Source organism: Carcharhinus amblyrhynchos, chromosome 3, assembly GCF_965287045.1.
Source record: "Carcharhinus amblyrhynchos chromosome 3, sCarAmb.v2.hapA, whole genome shotgun sequence".
NCBI lineage: Eukaryota > Metazoa > Chordata > Chondrichthyes > Carcharhiniformes > Carcharhinidae > Carcharhinus > Carcharhinus amblyrhynchos.
Window position 1 is genome coordinate 3,599,453 of NC_137326.1, and position 20,724 is coordinate 3,620,176.

The following is a 20,724-nucleotide window of genomic DNA, read 5'->3' on the forward strand; positions in this document are numbered from 1 at the left end:
CTCTGAAACACCACCCCCACCTCCCCCCCCCTTGCCCACTGGGAAAGATCATGGAGGTTACAGCAGAACAGCCTCGCTGGATGACTCACCATGCCGTTCTGAACAGCCAGCACCCAGACTCCCATCACCCGAGTCTGCCTCACAACTACATGGAACCCACTCAGCTCCTGCCCCCCGACGAGGTCGATGTCTTTTTTAACCACTTGGACGGCCAGGGCAACCCGGTCTCCCCGTATTACAGTAACTCTCCCCACGCCCGTGCCACCGTGTCGTACCGGCAAGCTCACGGTGAGTTCCACTCTCTTTCTCCCCCCCCACCACCCCACACCCTACTCCCACACACACCCACACCCCCCCTGAAATAACCCCATGCGCAATTTCTCTCTTGAAACTAACATGAGCAATTTGCACAAAAACAAGGCGCTACACTTCCTCTAGGAGTTTCACTTCAGTTCTGAACCCCTCATTGATAAATAAAGGGGAAGGGAAGCGTGCGAGAGGTTAAAAAAAAAATGTGTAAGTCTCCCCACAATTGGTGAAATTGGTTTAGAAATGCAGAGAGAGAGAGAGAGAGAGGGGGAGAGACAGCAAACAAACCCGTCTACTTCCCGGATATGAAATCAAAACTTATAGAAATCGCAATTTTTTTGTAGATAGCGAGTAATTGAGAGGGTATTTCAGTGTGGGGTAAGGCAGAGCAGGCAAATCTCACTCTCTCTCAGCTCCCGGGCTCACAGTTTGGAAATTGGGTAACTTTTAAAACTGTTTGATGTGGCATTGACAGCAAAGGAAGGGGAAGTGTATATATAAATACACTCCAGTTGATTGCGAGTTATTAAACAAAAGGCAATGTCTCACAAATTGTTCACAGCCCGCCTGACTGGCAGCCAAGTGTGCCGACCCCATCTCCTGCACAGCCCCACCATCTCGTGGTTGGACAGCGGCAAGGCGCTCTCGGCTCATCACCATCACCACAACGCCACGGCGTGGACCGTCAACCCGTTCAGCAAAGGGGCCCTGCACCCGGGCGGAGCCAGCGGCATCACCGTGTACCCCGGCAGCAGCCCGGCCTCCTCCCTGTCACAGGCGGCGGCGGCCGCGGCGGCGGCGGCGGCGGCTCACTCCAGCTCCCACCACCTCTTCAGCTTCCCGCCTACTCCGCCCAAGGACGTGTCTCCGGACCTGGGGGGCCACAGCTCGGTGTCCCCCTCCAACTCGGCGGCGGCAGCAGCAGCAGCAGCAGGTCGGCAGGATGATAAGGAATCCATTAAGTATCATGTATCTTTGGCTGAGAGTATGAAATTGGAATGTTCTAGGACCTCTGTACCATCGCTTGGAACAAGTGCACCATCCACCCACCACCCTATACCTACCTATCCTTATGTGCACGGTGCCCACGAATACAGCAGCGGCCTGTTCCACCCCAGCGGCTTGTTGCCTGGCGCTTCTAATTTCACTAAACCCAGGACCAAAGCACGTTCATGTGCCGGTAAGCAACTAAACTTTTAAATAAATTAAAAAAAATAATTAAAAACAATTATATCTTAACATAAAACTTCGTTTAAATTACTTTTACCCATTGTCACGGTTTAATTTTTCGATATATATTTACGTCAAAATATAAATATTGCCCTCCCCACTTGTCTCCTTAAACATTACACCCGATTAACTCGCTTCATTTATTTAGAAAACTAAGCTTGCACCGCGAACAAAAAACAAAAATACCATAGCTTTATTTTTATAGATAAATTTATAAATAAAAATGTGTTTATACTTATAAAAAAATCCATTTCTATAAAGTAGTTTTACGGAAATGAATTTTCAGAGGAAAGTTTGCAACGGAATATATTAATTATTATTTAAAGTTTTTCATCGGAGCAGTAAATAATCTTTTAAACTAATCAAATTGTTACGGATGGGTTGTGAGAACCGCTCACTTTTTGTTCCACCATCACAGGCCCCAATCTTGATAAAAAGTCCCTCTGTCTGTGAGCACCAACATTAGATTTTAAATTTACAAGGGGTTGGGGTGGGGGGGGTAATAATTAAGAACAGGGCTGGATATTTGAGAGACACCCATCCAACCCCCACCATCGCAGCTGTGTGTGTGTCAAATCGGTTCACCACTCCCTGCCTCAGAACAACCCCCCCCTCACGCCCCACCAAACATCCCGTGTGTACACAATGTGTAAACCCAGCTAGCGTGTCCGCCCTCTCTCTCTCTCCCCCACCCACCCTCATCGTTGTGAGTGACCATTCTTAATGGGGCAAAAATCAGGCCAGTGGGTGGGTGATTCTCACTGCATCCCCTACACGACACCACCCCCCCCACCCCCGCCTCATTAACGCACAAGGGGCCGCACTTCATTTCTCACAGGGTGGTTTGCAAATGTGCACACGAGCCAACCTCTTTTGCCAACTGGTATATTCTGAGAACGTGGATACCTTGAAATACAGAAGTTTGGGGGGGAGGGGGCTGCTGGTGTGGGGAAGGGGTTTAGCTGTGGACTAGAATGTAACAACCATCACCCGAAAATAAAATGTTCATTCTTTTGCAAAGCTTGCTTTGCTTCGCCACCTGTTCGGAAAGATTTATTTTAAGACAGTATCTGTGGTGAGGTCTGCTTTGCACTGTTCTGGAGATTAGAATTAATGGGAGTTTTAATCAGACGGAACTTTCACCTAGCACTTAAATCAGACACTTTAATGAGCTGCTGAGTTGATTTCATGTTGCGCTTTCTCTGATGGCCTTTTCAGGCGTTTACAAAATAAATCACCAACTCGCTTCTCGCAGCAAAGGCCAGCCTGGAATTACACACAAGCACAAAATCCGCAAATATTAATGGAGAATAATTTGGTATAAGAAAATGGATCGGTCCAAGTAGCATCCCACTGCTTTAACCAGTTTTATTTCTGGCTAATTAACCTCAAACAAAAATTCAGCACATAACAAAACGCATTAGCAAAAAAAAAAATAAGCCGCCTTCGATTTTGGGAATGGAATGTTAGTTTATCTGATTGTTTCTCTCGTTAGCAGGAGAATTCATTTATTCTGAAATTGAAATCATTTAAAATTTGGGTCAGTGATTTCGCAGGGGCGGTTCTAGTCACAGTAAATGCTAACTCAGGCTTGTTCCGGCCTGGAACCATTATGGGATGGCGTTGTTGGAAATTGCCGAAGTCTTTTCTCGCCAGGTCCCCAGGATCTGTTGTTTTCTCCGCTGTCTCGGCCAGTCAGCATGTTGGTTATGTAAATAACGCATGATATTTCTAGGGTTTGAGCCTGTGAATAGCGCCTCGCGTTCTGTGTCTTAACTACTGTATCAAATTGCCTTTGGGTAAACAGATCTTGGGATTTGGTATTTTTTTTTCGGAGGCTGACCCGAGTTTCGCTCTGTCCGTGTGTGAGTTGTTTGGTGTTGTTTTGGCAGGAACACAGCGAGTCACCAAATTGTTGGAGGACAAGAAGCGTTGCAAGCTGGAGAAGGGGGGGGGGGGGGTTGTGGAGGAGGGAGGGAAGAAACTCAACCTGCTTCTTTGGCGAGCGAATTAACTCTAAAAGAAAATATTGTAACTGTTCGCCTCGATCCACATGGCGTTGTTTTTATTCCTGTCAGAATCGCAATAATAAATAAATACAGGTGATAATAAATACACATTTCACTGTGAAACCTCCCAGTCTAACTCTGGGGATTTGCTGAACACGAAAGTGCGATTCCTTATCCAGCCTCCTCACTCTCCCACCCTTACGAATCGCTCAATAATATGCATCGTTTCTAAAATAAAGATTCCTGTAAACTTTTCCATTGAAATCTGCTTATTTATTCCCGCTACAGGCCTCCCCCCCCGCCCCAATCCAATATCTGGCTTGGAATTTATGGGAAGATTGGAGGGAATGGGGGTAGATTGAGATGGGGGGGGGAATGTGGAATAACAAAGAAGGGAATTTTATCACCGGGACAAGGGGGATTGTTCTCTGGGAACAGCTCCAGTCCTCACGCTGTGTTTTGAGTGTTTAGTCGCTGTATGATGTACCTGGTGTTTGGGTCCGTTGCAGAGAAAACGGCTCAGCAAGGTTGGATAACTGGAAACAAAATTATTCCGAAATAAATGAGCAATCCTTTCTTTCATCCGTCGTTACTGGGTGGTTTTAGCGGAGGGGTTTAGCCCCGCTGATGTGATGTACATACGGTGTCCAAGCCCCCCCCCCCCCCCAAGTGATGTTAATCCCTTTATTTCTTTCTGATTGCAGAGGGTCGGGAGTGCGTGAATTGTGGAGCTACCTCTACCCCGCTGTGGAGGAGAGACGGAACAGGGCATTACCTGTGCAACGCCTGTGGCCTTTACCACAAGATGAATGGGCAGAACAGACCCCTCATCAAACCTAAAAGGAGATTGGTAAGTGTCTCAAATGTGTGGCGGGTGGGGACTGAGGGTGACCGTGCTTCTAAACTACTGCTGACCTATTCAGTTGGAGCATTGTCAAGGTGCATGGTGGGGAACTGTTTATGTGTGTGTGTATACTTGTGTGCGAATATACTTGTGTGTGAATATACTTGTGTATGTATATTTGTGTGTGGGTACATTTGTGTGTGAGTATATTTGTATGTATGTATATTTGTGTGTGAGTATACTTGTGTATATTTGTGTGTGAGTATATTTGTGTGTGAATGCACTTTCTTGGGTGTAACTTTAATTAAAAATCTTCACTGAGAGACCATGTCAATTAGGAAAGCAGATTGCTAATTATTCTAGCACATTTCAACAAGCTCCCACAGTCAGCGCAAGCTCCAACCTCGACACCATAAAATAATACGTGCAAAAATAGACCGTTTATTATAAAAATATCAATTGCATTGACGGATGTACGGAAACCTTTTGGAAAGGCCACCTGTCTAATGTCCATATTTTACACCAATCCACTTCGCAACACAAGTGGTTAAAAAAAAGGAATTCGTTGTGAGCGCAGGGATAGCCCAATTCCAATTGCTGTTTCTGCACCATTTTTCAAAATGGAATTCGCTGCTAATTAATTTTAATATTGAAAACAAAGAGGTTAAATGTGAGGTCCCAGAGGAGATGAGAGTAAAGTGGGTTGGTGGAATCAGTGTGGCAATCGGAAGGGGCTGTGTGTGATAGCGGAGATCCAAAACAACCGGGTGAAAAATACCACTCTGTTCATTTAATAATATTTTTATTCCCTGTTTATTTTCTTTTTAATACCAGACTCATAATGAGACATTCTGGCTTTATCCACACACACTGTTCCCAATGTGAGGGTATATTTATTTTTTTTAAAAAAAAACAATTTTCTTTGTGGCAATGGCCAGTAATTTGCACTTTCGTTTGAGTGGGTTTTTAAATAGCTTTTATAAATACTGACAGCGGGTTCCAAACCGGATGTCTGTTTGTTCAAGATAAGGAACTAGGCTGTTGTGTTCCGTGACCAGCGAGAGAGAGAGAGATTTTCAAGTTTCTATCGAGCAGGCACGTTTGCCACTCGGATCAGTAAGTGGGGGCTGGGTGAAATAATACAAACCTTGAAAGAGCTTTGCAAACGCCAGTCGGGTCCTCAAATCTTTCCCCTGGAATCGGAAGGTCGGGGGGGGGGGAAGTGAGATTTAAAATAAAAAAGATCGAGACAAACTTAGCGTTTTCGTTCGCCACTGCAATAATTCAGAACCTCAGGCGAAGGTTTCTGAACTCCCAGGGAGGGGAACTGACGGTGAATTCTTGCCCCGTGGACTCGGTGTTCCGTTCACCCCATTAGATGGGAGTTCCTACAAGAATTGCCTGAAATTCTGGAATAGTTGCAGGAACTTTAATCCAATTCAACCCAGCCCAGGATTAGAGAATAAACACACACACACACACATACTCACAACGCCAGTTTGGAATAGCCCTCCCTCTAACACACCGAGTGAGCGCGTTGTTTTTATTTTAAATACAATTATTTCAGGGATCTGACTGAAGGAAGGGCCAGGGGAAGGTTGTTGTTTTGAGATGGGAAGGTTTCTGCGGGAAAATATTGGCTGGCACAGTGAAAGCGGGAACGGGGGGGGGGGCAGGTTAACGCTACAATGCACTGATACCTTGCTGCAGAATATACCATCTGTGTCCCTGTGGGAAACGGAATGTTTTTGGTTAAATCGGTCAGAAATGAACGACACATTACTGGCGGCATCTGCGGCTGTCCCCCCCCCCCCCCAACTCCAGGGCTGTTCCTCACACAAGGTGTTCTGTCCAATGTGATGCTATTTACTGCCATTCCAACTCTGTGAGCCGAGTGCTTCGGTGAATGGATACAGTTTGCTTTTCTGAACGCGGTCTATTATAAAACGAATTACTCCCACCACCCTCCCCACACACACACACACACCAGGCGAAATTGCATTATAATCTCCACGTTTTATTTGCTTGCAGTCGGCGGCCAGGAGAGCAGGGACATCTTGTGCTAATTGTCAGACCAGCACCACCACCCTCTGGAGACGGAATGCTAACGGGGACCCTGTGTGTAACGCCTGTGGCCTGTACTTCAAACTACACAATGTGAGTGATCATTCTGAACAGATTACTAACAACAGGCGCAGAGTGTCATTCTGAATTATTCGGGGAGGATAATGGATACCAAAAGCAGTTTCGTGCCTCTGAGAAGTTGCCCTTTATTTTTAGATGCGGGGACAGCGATTCAGCCTGAATAAATATTGTCTTGGTCGTTTGGAAGAGATTTCTGCGCTCGATCTGCCTTTCCTAGGTTTCAAAATGCGTCTTAAATTAAGAAAGGGGCTGATTTTGTTTTTAAAAAGGAGGGTTTGTTTAAGGGTGCCCCGTAATAAATTGTACGTTTATGAATTTAAACTTCTCCCAAACTTTTGTGCATCCACCTTGCATTGTTTTCTGAGCAGGATAGAAGGTGTGGTTTAGTTTAACCTCAGCACGTTTAAAAAGCTCCCCCCTTCCCTCAAGCAAGCAGCTCATTATTATAAACCCGGTTAAATCGATGGGAATAGACTCAAGATTAACAAAGCAAACTCCTGGGTTTAACCAACAAGAGCCAAAAGACAAAAAAAAAAATAAAATTAACCTTTCAAAAGATGATAAATTATAATGTAAATAAAAGCTGACATTTGCCAGCGCCGTTTCTTCCATCCTTATCATGAATGAGCAATATTTTGGTTAAACATCTCAATATTTGGATATCAGAGACTGGAATCAAAGTCAATTCTCCTACTTCCAGTAGATTTAAAGGTCGATTTTTATTCCCTCCCACTGTTACAAATGCCAAACTGAAAGCCCGTTTGTTGATTTCTCTGGGCTCATGTTAAAGATAACTCTGTTTGAGATGGGAGAAATTGGGCCAGTTATCTAACAGCTGGGCATCGCAAGAAGGCTGTAAATTGTTTAAATGTTCCATCTGTAAGGTAGTTTGCCAAAACCAATTAGAACATAGAACATTCCAGCGCAGTACAGGCCCTTCGGCCCTCGATGTTGCGCCGACCAGTGGAACCAATCTAATGACCCTCTAACCTAAACTATTCCAATGTTATCCATATGCCTATCCACTGACCATTTGAACGCCCTTAAAGTTGGCGAGTCCACAACTGCTGCAGGCAGGGCATTCCACATCCTTACTACCCTCTGACTAAAGAACCTACCTCTGACATCCGTCCTATAATTACCACCCTTCAATTTATGTCCCCTCTTTTCCCAATTTGTAACCTTGGGCGATGAGATGATTTTCTCTCTGCTCTGCACTCTCTTTTCCCACTTGACAAAAGTTATTTATTCTCATCCAGCTTTTAAGGAAGATAATACCATGCTGACTGACCTTATTTAAAACTGGTGGCAGCACTATTTGTTTGTTTACCGTGCCCTCCTGTCTTCCCATCGTATGGCACACCGCTTCCCGCTGAATCCTGGGTCGCAGTTGGCCACGCGCTGATGCCATTGTTGAGGTGATGCTGGGAAGTGACGTAGTGCTGCTGTCTCAGAAGGGATGATGGATACCCAGCCTGTGAACATTAAAACTGCAGCCTTTCCCTTGTTTCTGATCAGTTTGAGATGCATGGGAGCGTGGCTTCTGGACGGGCACACATATCTTTGCCTCATCATAGATACTGCTGGAAGTGTCAATTACTAGGGGGGCACAGGTTCAAGGTGCAAAGGGCAAGGTTTAAAGGAGATGTACGAGGCAGATTTTTTACACAGAGAGTGATGGTTGCCTGGAACTGGGAGGTAATGGAAGCGGATACGGTAGTGACATTTAAGGAGCGTCTTGACAAATATATGAGTAGGATGGGAATAGAGGGATACGGTCTCTGGAAGGGTAGGAGGTTATAGTTAAGTTGGGCAGCGTGGTCGGTGCAGGCTTGGAGGGCCGAAGGGCCTGTTCCTGTGCTGTAATTTTCTTTGTTCTTTCTTCTTACTTGTCGATTCATCTGAAGGGGCAGTTGAACCATAAAATCCCTGTAGTGCAGAAGGAGGCCATTCGGTCCACTGAGTCTGTACTGATTTTCCGACAGACCCAGGCCCATCCCTGACCCCATTCCCTTCACCCCATATATTCACCCTGCTGATCCTCCTAACCTACATGGCTTGGGAGACTAAGGGGCAATTTATCGTGGTCAATCCACCTAACCCGCACATCTTTGGACTGTAGGAGGAAGTCGGAGCACCCGGAAGAAACCCATGCAGGCACGGGGAGAATGTGCAAACTCCACACAGTCACCCGAGGCTGGAATCAAACCTGGGTCCCCGATGCTGTGAGGCAGCAGTGCTAACCACTGTGCTACCCCTCTTTGGGGTAACATTCTGGCTGAGTTGTTAACAATGTAGCTGCCACAATAGCGCTTTGACAAATATTTTAGGGAGCTTGGGAGGCAAGGATGGGGGAAGAGAGGGCTGAGGGATTATAATCCAGGAAGTTGACACACCCTTGTATAGTTTGATGTTAGAATTTCACCAGAACTGTGTGAATTTAGACTTGAACATTTGATTTAACAGCAACAAAAGACGCATTGTGTGCTTTTCATGTTCTTGTTCAATGAAACAAGACAAGTTTTCCCTCCCCCTGCGTCCCTCTCTGATACAACAGAATAACATCGGAGGATAAAAGCATAAACCCAGCCTGCACTCTACCAAGTCAATATACAAAATTATCCTTATCCCAGCACAGAAATGGGAGTCATTTTCAGGCATTCTGTCAAACCTTCAAGCCTATCTCTTTGATGAGGTGTTTGGTCAGCAGTCCTTTAGCTTGGGGTCAATTTCTATCTGGTGAAACATATTGCATTGTTTTATTATTTTAAAGGCAATAACCTGTTTCTGTTAACGCACTGCATTGATATTTTGCATCAATTAATATTGAGATATTACCTCATCCTTAATGTGTCATCACACTTGGATATGACTGGTGCCCTGTGGATAATGCCCTTCCTTTGAGTCAGAAGGTTTTGGGGTTTAAGCCCCATCTCTAGACAGTTGAGCATAAAGTCCTGACTGAGAGAGTCCAGTGCCGTACTGAGGGAGTGCTGTACTGTTGGAGGTGCTGTTGTTTAGTTGAGATGACCAAGGCCCTGTCCCACATAGATGTTGAAGATCCCAGGCACTATTGCAATGCAGAACAGTGGATTTCCTTCCAATGTCCGGACTTACGTTCATAGCAAAGTGCTTATGTTACTCGATCAGTAATCCTGAGGCCTAGATAAATGATTTGGAGACATCCCTTTTTCTGGGGAGTTTAATTTTCATTCAATAAAATCTTGAATTAAAAAGTTAGCATCAGTAATGGGGGGGCAAAAAGTTTCCAGATTTTTGTAAAGACCGATCCGGTTTACCAATATCCTTTAGGGAAGGAAATCTGCCGTCCTTACCCAGTCTGGCCCACATGTGACTCCAGAACCACAGCAAGGTGGTGAGTCTGAACTGCCCTCTGAAATGGCCAAGTGAGACACTCAGTTATAGTCAAGCAGACAGCTCACCATCACCCTCACAAGGGCAATGAGAGATGGGGGCAGTCCTGCCAGTGGGACGCACATCCAGTGAATGGGTTAATAAAATAAAAACAGTTACAGTTTAACACTGATAATTCCCCTGAATGATGTAAACCTGGTCCAAAAACAGAAAATGCTGGAAAATCTCAGCAGGTCTGAAAGCATCTGTGGGGAGAGAATGGAGCCAGTGTTTCTGACCCTTCGTCAGAACCTCTGAACCTCGAAACATTGGCCCTATTCTCTCTCCCCATAGACGCTGTCAGACCTCCTGAGATTTTCCAGCACTTTTTGTTTTTGTTTCAGATTCCAGCATCCGCTGTGTTTTGCTTTTATAAACCTGGTCCAACATTGTCCATCGGTGTACAATGTACAGCTTCACTGTTACTCACCTCAGTGGGATTCTTTCTCAGAGGACTTTGTGGGACCATCTCAGCAGCTTGTCTCTCTCTCCCACTGAAATGGGACGGGTGCGGGGCTGTCTTTTCCAAAGGGGGCAGTCACAGGGAAAGGAGCTGCACTGATTAAATAACTCTTGCAAAGAGTTGTGTGATGGGCTAACTGGCCTTGTATCTGCATTGTATAATTTAATGATAACCTTGCATCAACCTGGCTTAAAGATAACAAAAGGGCAGCTGGAGGTTAACAGACATTGCAGGTTTGGCAATCATTCTGGCAGCAAAATCTACTATTTTAGACAAGAATCCAACAGCCCCCCAAAAGCCCCTCTCCAACAGCCCCCTCCAACACCCCTTCTCCAGCAACTCCCTCTCCAACAGCTGGCTCTCCACCAACCTCTCCCCCCAGCACCACCCTCTCCAACATCCCCCCCAAACACCCCCTCTCCAACTGCCCCTTCTCCACCAACCCCCCCCCCCAACACTCCCTCTCTAACAGCCCCCCCTCCAATAGCTCCCTCTTCACCAACCCCCTTTCTAACAACCCTGTCTCGAGGCGAATAGGGCACAAGATGGCACCTTCCTTATGGATATCATGATATTTCTACCTTTGGGAATAGAAAAAGGAGAGGGAACAAACACTCCCAGGAGCTGCTGCTTTGAGGCTAAGCATTGACGTTTCTGAGGCTGTAGTGTAAGTTAGGAGCTGTGCTTACCCAAGTAAGCTGCTGTTACAAGCTGGAACAAGTGGGTATTCTATAAGTCTCTAGGAATGAACGGGCTGAATCCTAACACATTCCTGTGCCCGCCCATTTACTGCAGAGTCAATTCTTTAAATAGCTTCCCAATTCTATTATTGTAAAATCTTGCATTTATTGAGCTCCTTTAACCCAGTGAAAATCCCGTGGGGCTTCACAGCATCTTGATAAGGGACACGGAGAATGGATGATTGATTGATACATCTGGGGTCTGTTCGTTGCCCTTTGGCTGTTGGCGCAGTGGAACTCAGGCAGTGCCATTATACAAAGAACAACACAGCACGGGAAACAGGCCCTTCGGCCCAACGAGCCCGCGCCGCCGTCCATTATCTCAAACACTGGCAGTGCCCTGCGGTGAAAACAATTTGCCAGAATTCCCGTGGTTAATTCATTCACCGTTTGGGCGTGGGGCAGGCACAAGATCGAGTGCCGGAATTCTACCGCCTCGCCCACCACGGAATCGGAGTGGGCGAGGGTTCGACAACAGGAATGTTCGCTGTCCTCGGGCGGGAATTTCCGTTCTCGCTCGAGCGAGGCTGTAAAATCCCACCCATGAGCTGGAAAGGGAAAAGAGAGGAAAAGGTGACAGGATAAGCTGAAGAATGGGGGGATGATCTTAATGAGACTGCAATAAGAAATCGGAGCAGGAGTAGGCCATTCAGCCCCTTGAGCCTGCTCCATCGTTCAATACGATCGGGGCTGATCTGATTGTGATCTCAACTCCACCCTCCCTGTCTGTCCCCCAGTAAATAACCCTTGACTTCCTTGTCAATCAAAAATCTATCTACAACTTCGCCTTGATTTTATAGAATGACCCAGCCTCCACCGCTCTGTGGGGAGAATTCCACAGAGAGGAGGGTGATGTGGAGCATGACCACCAGGGTTGGGCTGAATGGCCTGTTTTGGTGCTATAAATTTGATGTAATTCCATGCCATTCTTTTCAATGGCCTCACAGCACATAGACACTTATTGTCTGGGCTTTTAGTTAGAGAATTAGCCACTTGGAGTGTGCTACCACATTGCAGCTGGTGGCAATGTACCCCTTACACGGAGTGAGTCAGTGCTATGTGGATAGAATCAGAGTACCAAAAAAGGAGCAGTAGGACTGGGCAGACCCGTTGACCAAACTCAGTTGGCTTGTTGTTAGTTGTCTACACTGCCAGCTCACTCTGAAAATCTGCCACAGAGAGGGCTGGAGGTCTTTGAGCTAATCTGTATCGACCTCTCGGGCTCTGTTATCCGTGTTCACAAATTCTTATCAATCTCAGTTTTGAAACTTTCGATTGACCTCCCAGCCACGCCAGCTTTTTATGGGAGAGAGTTCTAGATTTCCACCCCACCTTTGTGTGAGGAAATGCTCCCTGACCTCACCCCTGAATGACCTGACTCCCACCAGAGCAAATTGTTTCTCCCCATTGAGCTTTACCAAAGCCTTTAAACAACTTCATCACCTCAATTCAGATTCCACCCAGAAAAGCCCCAAAGTCATGAGGGGTCTGGACACAGTAAATCAGGACAGACTGTTCCTATTGGCCTAAGGGTTGAGAAGGAGAGGACACTGACATGAGGCGTCCACCCTCCCTAACAGCACTCTGGGTGTACCTATACCATGTGGCCTGCAACAGTTCAAGAACGCCACCTTCTCATGGGCAATTAAGGATGGACAATAAGTACTGACCTACCCAGGAATGTCCGGGCCCTGCAAAAGAATAAAAAGAAAGGATGTTTGACAAAAAGAGGCAATGGTGACAGGAAGAGCATTTTTATGCAGCGAGTGGTTAGGATCTGGAATGTACTGTCTGAGAGTGTGGTGGAGACAGACTCACACAGCGAGTGGTTAGGATCTGGAATGCACTGTCTGAGAGTGTGGTGGAGACAGATTCACACAGTAAGTGGTCAGGATCTGGAATGTATTGTCTGAGAGTGTGGTGGAGACAGATTCACACAGTGAGTGGTTAGGATCTGGAATGTAGTGTCTGAGAGTGTGGTGGAGACAGATTCACACAGCGAGTGGTTAGGATCTGGAATGTACTGTCTGAGAGTGTAGTGGAGACAGACTCACACAGTGAGTGGTTAGGATCTGGAATGTATTGTCTGAGAGTGTGGTGGAGACAGATTCACACAGTGAGTGGTTAGGATCTGGAATGCACTGTCTGAGAGTGTGGTGGAGACAGATTCACACAGTAAGTGGTCAGGATCTGGAATGTATTGTCTGAGAGTGTGGTGGAGACAGATTCACACAGTGAGTGGTTAGGATCTGGAATGTAGTGTCTGAGAGTGTGGTGGAGACAGATTCACACAGCGAGTGGTTAGGATCTGGAATGTACTGTCTGAGAGTGTGGTGGAGACAGATTCACACAGTGAGTGGTTAGGATCTGGAATGCACTGTCTGAGAGTGTGGTGGAGACAGATTCACACAGTGAGTGGTTAGGATCTGGAATGCACTGTCTGAGAGTGTGGTGGAGACAGGAACAATCATGGTTTTCAAAAGTGGGATTGAATAATAACCTGAAGAGAAAAAAAATCCAGGTGGGACTAGGTGAATTTACAGAGAGCCAGCAGTGATCTGATGGACTGAATGGCCTCCTTGGAACAGTGTCATTCTTGAATTCTATGCACACCAGTGATTACAAGTCTAGCATGTGAATAGTGGCCTTATAACTTAACCCTTTCAATCCACGTATCATTGTGTGAAATAAAAACAGAAGGTAGTGGAAAAACCCAGCCACCCTGACAGCATCTATAGAGGGAGAATGCAGCCCTCAGAAAGGTCATCCTGACTCGAAACATCGGCTCGATTCTCCCTCCACAGATGCTGTCAGACCAGCTGAGATTTCCCGGTGGTATCTGTTTTTGTTTCAGATTCCAGCGTCTGCAGTATTTTGCTTGTATCATTCAGTGAAATTTTGCGTTTTGCCCCGTTTAGGTGAACCGTCCCCTGACGATGAAGAAGGAAGGGATTCAGACCCGGAACCGGAAGATGTCCAGCAAGTCAAAGAAGAGCAAGAGGATGTCGGATGGTTTTGAGGAGCTGTCTAAGTGCATGCAAGACAAGGCATCGTCCTTCAGCCTGGCAGGTCACATGCAGCACATGGCCCACCTTCCCCAGTTCAGCCACGCGGGTCACGTGCTGCCCACGCCCACCCCCATTCACCCATCGTCCAGCCTCTCATTCGCCCATCCCCACCCTTCCAGCATGGTGACTGCCATGGGCTAGAAGGAGCGGGAGACTCCCTCGGAGGAAGAGAGAGAGAAAGAGACAAGAGAGATACAAACAGTACACAAGGTTTTTGCCTTTATCTTTTTTTCTAACACAAAAAAGGAAAAGAAAAATCACAGACAATGTGTTGTTTGGAAACATTGCAGAGTTTGAGGGGCAGCGATACCCCAGTGCTTGACCGGTTGTCTTTGCAAGACTTTTGGTTGGGAGAGTTGCAGTTAAATTAAATAAGCATTTTACTGTAGCCTCTTCCACGGACACACTGGAGGGACTGTGGGACTGGCGTTGCTCTGGTCAAGACTGATTTGAAAGACACAGAGGGAGGATCACGTCAGAAAAGTATAGAGGACCGTCGTCCTTGTTATCCATGTGAATATTGTAAATCTGAGAATTCGGGATAAATTGATTGCTAAGATCTAATAGCTGATGCTGGATTCTTTTTTCATTGTTTAAAAAAAAACACAAAAAAAACACACAAAAAATAAGCAAAGCCACTTACTTTTGAAGTATATTTCTTTCTGTTCGTCTTGCTTTACTTATTTCATGTTGTGCAGATATTTGATTTTTTTTTGTTGCGAGGAAGGTTTTGTGCTGATTCTGTGACGTGGCAGTTTACAGGGCAGGGGAGGGGGCAGACACTGCGTTAATAGGAGTGGCGTTGAGGTAGGTATACTGTCTGGTGGGGGGGTGGGGGGGGGGGGCGGGGATGGTTCCAATACGGCCATTGGTGATCCCTGGGTTCAGTCACATGTCTATGTCCGGTGTAAGGTGGGTCAGGTAACTGCTTAGAGGCACTAGGCTTAATTCTGGCACTTCCCAAACTCCAGTTACAGTGTTGGCGAGGGTGGGACTGTAGGGTGTTGGGGTAGCCATGGTTTCTGTTGCCTGCTGGCAGTTCTGAATGGAGTAAGGATACGATAGGGCCTGGTGTGATGAGTTCCATGGCCAAATAGCTATTTATTTGTGGGCTTGGGTGAAAAAAAGGTTGGTTAGCAGACGTGCCCAAGGAGGATGGGGGGAGCCGGAACCTGCTGGGAATAATTCTAACAAAAACAAGGGGATGGACAGGCTGTGTAGTGGGAACAGTCGGAACCTGCACCTATTAACCAATCAGCCTCTATCTTCGAAGTCAGTTCTCAGTGTCAGACACACACCAACTTTATAAGTGAAGAGATTTCAGCGTAGATAATTAATTGTTGTACATTATTAACACTTCACAAGCTAACAGATACACATGAATTCTTCAGAAGGTTTGCCATCTTCATCTTATTTTTAATTTAATGTATCATACAGCTGCTTCCACTTTAGACTCACAAAAAAAAAGGGAGATTGTGCCTTTGACTATTCGGCAAATAAAAAGGCCCAATATCCAGGAACATTGCTGAGAGGCCGTGAGCCAGTTGCAACACTATTTACTGTATTCCGGAAACACTTTAACCCAGCAGCCTGGACCTAGGAACATGCCACCAAATTAAACAACAGCAACAATTTGCATTCAATACAGAGAAACATCTCACAACGTGTCAAGAGAGCATAAATCACACAGTTTGACATGGAGTCACATCAGGAGACTTGAGGGCAGATGACCAAACGTGTCTTAAAGGAGGGAAGGAATTTGAGAGGAAGGAGTTTATTACGTGGATTTTACTGTCATTTGCTTTGCCAACCATGCTTGTCTTATGATGGTCATTTGCTTTGAGTTTCTGCACCATCACCTTTCAAAGGCAGTGTGCGGGTTTAAATTAACCTTTCCTTGCTACACTGTAACCCTTGAGCTAGAAATGGACATGATCTCATGGAAGAGGGTTCATCACTAGTTTAAATGTCCAGTTGTAATTCTTTGAAAATATGTTTTTGCAAACAATTCCATTCTCCTCCCTTCACACCAGCCCAATTCACTTTGATTATTTGCCAAATTAAATCAAGGAAGTCTGCATTGTGCAGTGTTGAACTGGACACAGGAGGAAGGAAAGGGAAAAAATATCCCATTAAATATATTATCCTCTACTCCGACACTTGTGTTTGAACAGTGTTGAGTTTCTACATGGTTTCTACATATTTCTGCCCATGCTCTTAAGGTCTGTTGGTTTATACAGTGGGTTGTTTTCTCTGGAGAGAGAAGACTGAGGGGCGACCTGATTGAGGTGTTCAAGATTATGAGGGGCATGGACAGGGTGGAGAGGGATTCGAGGAGACACTAGTCAAAAGTGAGGGGTGGGCGGTTTACGGGGGGTATCTGAGGAAAAACTTTTTTTACCCAGAGGGTGGTGAGGGTCTGGAATGCGTTGCCTGGGAGGGGGGGTGGAGGCAGGATGCCTCACATCCTTTAAAAAGTACCTGGGTAAGTATTTGACACGTCATAACTTTCAAAGCTATGGGCCAAGTGCTGACAAGTATGATTAGGGGGCATGTCAGGACCTTTGGTGTAGACTCGATGGGCCTCTTTTGCACTGTAATACTCAGTGATTCTTTGCGGGGGGGGGGGAATAGGAGGACAGTGGGGAAATGGGATGGCGATCTGAGCCGCTGTCACAGGGGGTTGCAATCGATGAGCACCTTTTCCTCCCCTGAATCCTGAAATATTTTCTGCTCTGGGCATCCCATCGAAAATAGCAACTGGAAATTAAATGCACGGTCCAATATTCCAGCATTTGATTCCACAGCGACCGAGCTGTAGCTCTCTTGTGAGGTTTTGCTTCAGGACTTGGCAAAGGCAAGAGATATTTGCAAGTTTGAAAAAAACAGCGATACACAAATTCAATGCTTGGGCGGTGTGGGGCTTTCCATGGGACGGTATAAAGTGGACGTAGAGGGCGACAGCAAATTTTAATTTCAAGTGGTAATCACATCATTGTTCTCTTGGGCTTCATAAATAATAAATCGGGTTGATAAAAATATTTCATGGATATTTTTCAAGGACTGAACAGCCATATTAAAAACCCGCTTTAAATGTTTATAGGATGGTTTTGCTAGTGGGACTCAGTATACTTAGCTGCACTTTGTACAGGTTATAAATAATATTGGAGGGGGTGGGAGAGAGGGAGGGCAATCATCGTCACGTGTGAGATACAATTTAAAAACAAAACAATTCTTTTCTCTCTTGTGGAGTGAGTTGAGGCCTGGTGTGTGTTATTTTAAATATGGTACAGGGGATATTAATTTGAAAGGAAACTGATTTCTTTTTTTTCGTCTGGGAATGATGTGGCAGGTGAGAGTTACTGACAAAAATATTTTTTAAAAGAAAAAAAACTAAAAATAAAATCAGATTAAGAGGACAAGGTGCAATATATTGTCACTCACTGCAGTGTAGTCTTTTCGGCAGTGAAGATTTTTAAATTATTTTGTATCTATCACCATAAACATACTTTGTTTTCTTGCAGTATTTACATCCTTTTCCTTGTTTTAGTTTTGTTGGTAGATTAAGTTATTGGTTAAATATGTACAACATGTTTATATAATTATCTGTATAAATGTGTATGTTATCATCATTACTCCTCATGAACATTGCTAAAAGTAATAATAAAAAAATGATTAAAACACTTTTTTTGGCAACCAATATTTGTTCTTAGCAGCGATTTTTTAAACTTATTTGGTGTTTGTCAGTTTTTTCACTGAGTGAGAGGTACAGCTAAAGGGTAAATCTCCCTTTACACTGTCCCCATCAAACACTCCCAGGACAGGTACAGCACGGGGTTAGATACAGAGTAAAACTCCCTCTACACTGTCCCCCATCAAACACTCCCAGGACAGGTACAGCACGGGGTTAGATACAGAGTAAAGCTCCCTCTACACTGTCCCCCATCAAACACTCCCAGGACAGGTACAGCATGGTGTTAGATACAGAGTAAAGCTCCCTCTACACTGTCCCCATCAAACGCTCCCACTCTAAGTTATGCACTGTGATACAGAGTAAAACAAAGGTACATGACTTCATCTGACCTTGCAAGATTTCTTTTTGGGTGTATGTCGGGAAATTGCCAAATTTGAGCCTGTTGTTTGGCAGCCAAGGTGGTGACTGGGAGTGTGGAATCGATGAAATGTGTGAGGAACGTGTACAAGGAGCAATAATTGTAGAGATGTGCCCAAGGCATCAGTTAGCAGCAGACTGGAGGGAGTTTCAGAGTTTGAGAATAAGGGGACGGCATTTAAAACTGAGATGATGGAAAATGTCTTCACTCAGAAATTGGTTAGTGTTTGGAATTTACTATCTCGTAACAATGAGTTGGCATAAATAGATCTTTTTCTGATTGGCAGTCGGTGACTAATGGGGTTACCACAGGGATCTGTGCTGGGACCCAAATGTTCACATGATACATGAATGATTTGGAAGATTAGGTGGGAGGGTGAGCTGTGAGGAGGATGCAGAAATGCTTCAGGGTGATTGGACAGGCTGAGTGTGTGGGTATCTGCATGGCAGATACAGATAAATGTAAGGTTATCCACTTTGGTAGCAATAATAGGAAGACAGATTATTACTTGATTGTTACTTGAATGGGTGTAAATTGAGAGAGGTGGATTCTCAGTGAGATCTTGGTATCCTTGTTCATCAGTTGCTGAAAATAAGCGCACAGGTACAGCAGGTGTAAAGAAGGCAAATGGTATGTTGGCCTTCATAGCGAGAGGATTTGAATACAGGGAAAGGGATGTTTTCCTACAATTGTATCGGGCATTGGTGAGGTCAGACCTGGAGTAGTGTGTGCAGTTTGGTGTCCTTTTCTGAGGAGGGATGTCCTTGCTATAGAGGGAGCACAGTGAAGGTTTACCAGGCTGATTCCTGGGATGGCAGGTCTGTCATATGAGGAGAGACTAAGTCAATTAGGATTATATTCACTGGAGTTTAGAAGATGAGAGGGGTTCTCATAGAAACTTACAAAATTCTAACAGGGTTAGACAGGGTAGATTCAGAAAGAATATTCCCGATGCTGGGGGAGTCCAGAACTAGGAATCATAGTTTGAGGGTAAGGATAAACCTTTTAGAACTGAGGTGAGGAGAAATTTCTTCACCCAGAGGGTGGGGAACATGTGGAATTCACTCCCACAGAAATTGTTGAGGCCAAAATGTTGTGTGATTTCAAGGAGAAATTAGATATAGCTCTTGGGACTAAAGGGGTCAAGGGAAATGGGAGGAAGAGGGGATCAGGATATTGAGTTTGATGATCAGCCATGATCAATGTGAATGGCGGAGCAGGCTCGAAGGGCTGAATGGCCTCCTCCTGATTCTAGTTTCTGTGCTTTCATATTTTGGATGCTCACTTACTAAGTGTTTTCAAGACCGCGATGGGTAAGGAGATTTGGACACCGAAGGAATGATGGGGTATAGCGATTGTGCAGGAAGGTGACAGTTGATGTAGAAGATCAGCATGATTTCACTGAATGCTGGGCCAGACCTGAGGGGCTGAATGGCCTACTCCTGCTCCCATTTTGTTATCTTCGTAGGTGCATTTTGTGAGGAGAGGTGGCTAAGCTCTGTTTGATGTAGAGTTTGTGGAGAATAGAGCATAACTGTTGAATCTCAGCTTGCTGTGGAGTTAATTTAGATTTCCCAATTGAGAAAAATTTTACAATCAAATCATTTCTCTTCAATAAAATATTAAAATACGGAAATGATACAGCAGAGTGAAATAACACCATGGTCATTGGATTAGGTCTTTCTACAGAGTTCAAAGTTTAACAGCTGTCTATTCACTGCACGCCGCCATTGTCCTATTCTTAAATCTCGTCACTTTACATTTTAATTCCGTTGTTTGAAGTTCCGCAGCTGACAGATACTGTGAAATCTCCGCGGATAATTGGGAGTTCAGTAGAAATCTCGTGAAAGAATGACCAAGTTGATTGTCTCCAGATTGTAAGTGTGTAACTGAGAATTAGGGCCCAGAGTAACTCTGCATCCCCCTTTTCTGAACACATTTAATAGCTTCATATTGTTGCTTTGTGACTCCTCCCGAATAACAAAGGAAGTCGGGGATGGAGGTCGGAGTCAGCAGGTGTTATAGAGATGGGGAGGTGGTTGCACAATGGTATTAGAGACTAACAGTCTAGAGAGCCAGGGTAATTCTGTAGGGACCCAGGTTCGAACCCCGTCATGGCAGAAGAAACCCATTGTCAATTGTTCTAAAAACCCATCTGGTTCACTAATGTCTTTTAGGGAAGGAAATCTGCCGTCCTTACCTGGTCTGACCTACATGTGACTCCAGAGCCACAGCAGTGTGGTTAACTCTGAAATGCCCTCTGAAATGGCTGAGTGAGACACTTGGTTGTAACGAATGAAACTGGATACACCACCCAACACTGACCTAGACACCGGAAACAGCAACTGCCCTGTTGATCCTGGGGCTTGTGTCAAAACTGGGAGAGGCGT

General features: G+C 45.3%; 1 protein-coding gene across 3 annotated transcripts; it reads left to right on the forward strand.

Moving 5' to 3' along the window:
• The first annotated feature begins 35 nt into the window (after nt 1-35).
• Nucleotides 36-15,042, forward strand: gata2b (GATA binding protein 2b). 3 transcript variants are annotated; one of them, XM_080218635.1, is made up of 5 exons: nt 36-288; nt 872-1,489; nt 4,253-4,398; nt 6,424-6,549; nt 14,073-15,042. In XM_080218635.1, the coding sequence occupies exons 1-5, from the start codon at nt 51-53 to the stop codon at nt 14,361-14,363; spliced, it is 1,419 nt and encodes a 472-aa protein (XP_080074761.1). In that variant the 5' UTR covers nt 36-50; the 3' UTR covers nt 14,364-15,042. The 3 variants fall into 3 exon arrangements, with proteins under 3 accessions (XP_080074761.1, XP_080074762.1, XP_080074763.1); XM_080218636.1 differs by having other exon boundaries at nt 872-1,243; XM_080218637.1 differs by lacking the exons at nt 36-288; nt 872-1,489 and adding an exon at nt 4,015-4,075 and having other exon boundaries at nt 14,073-15,041.
• Nucleotides 15,043-20,724: the final 5,682 nt, after the last annotated feature.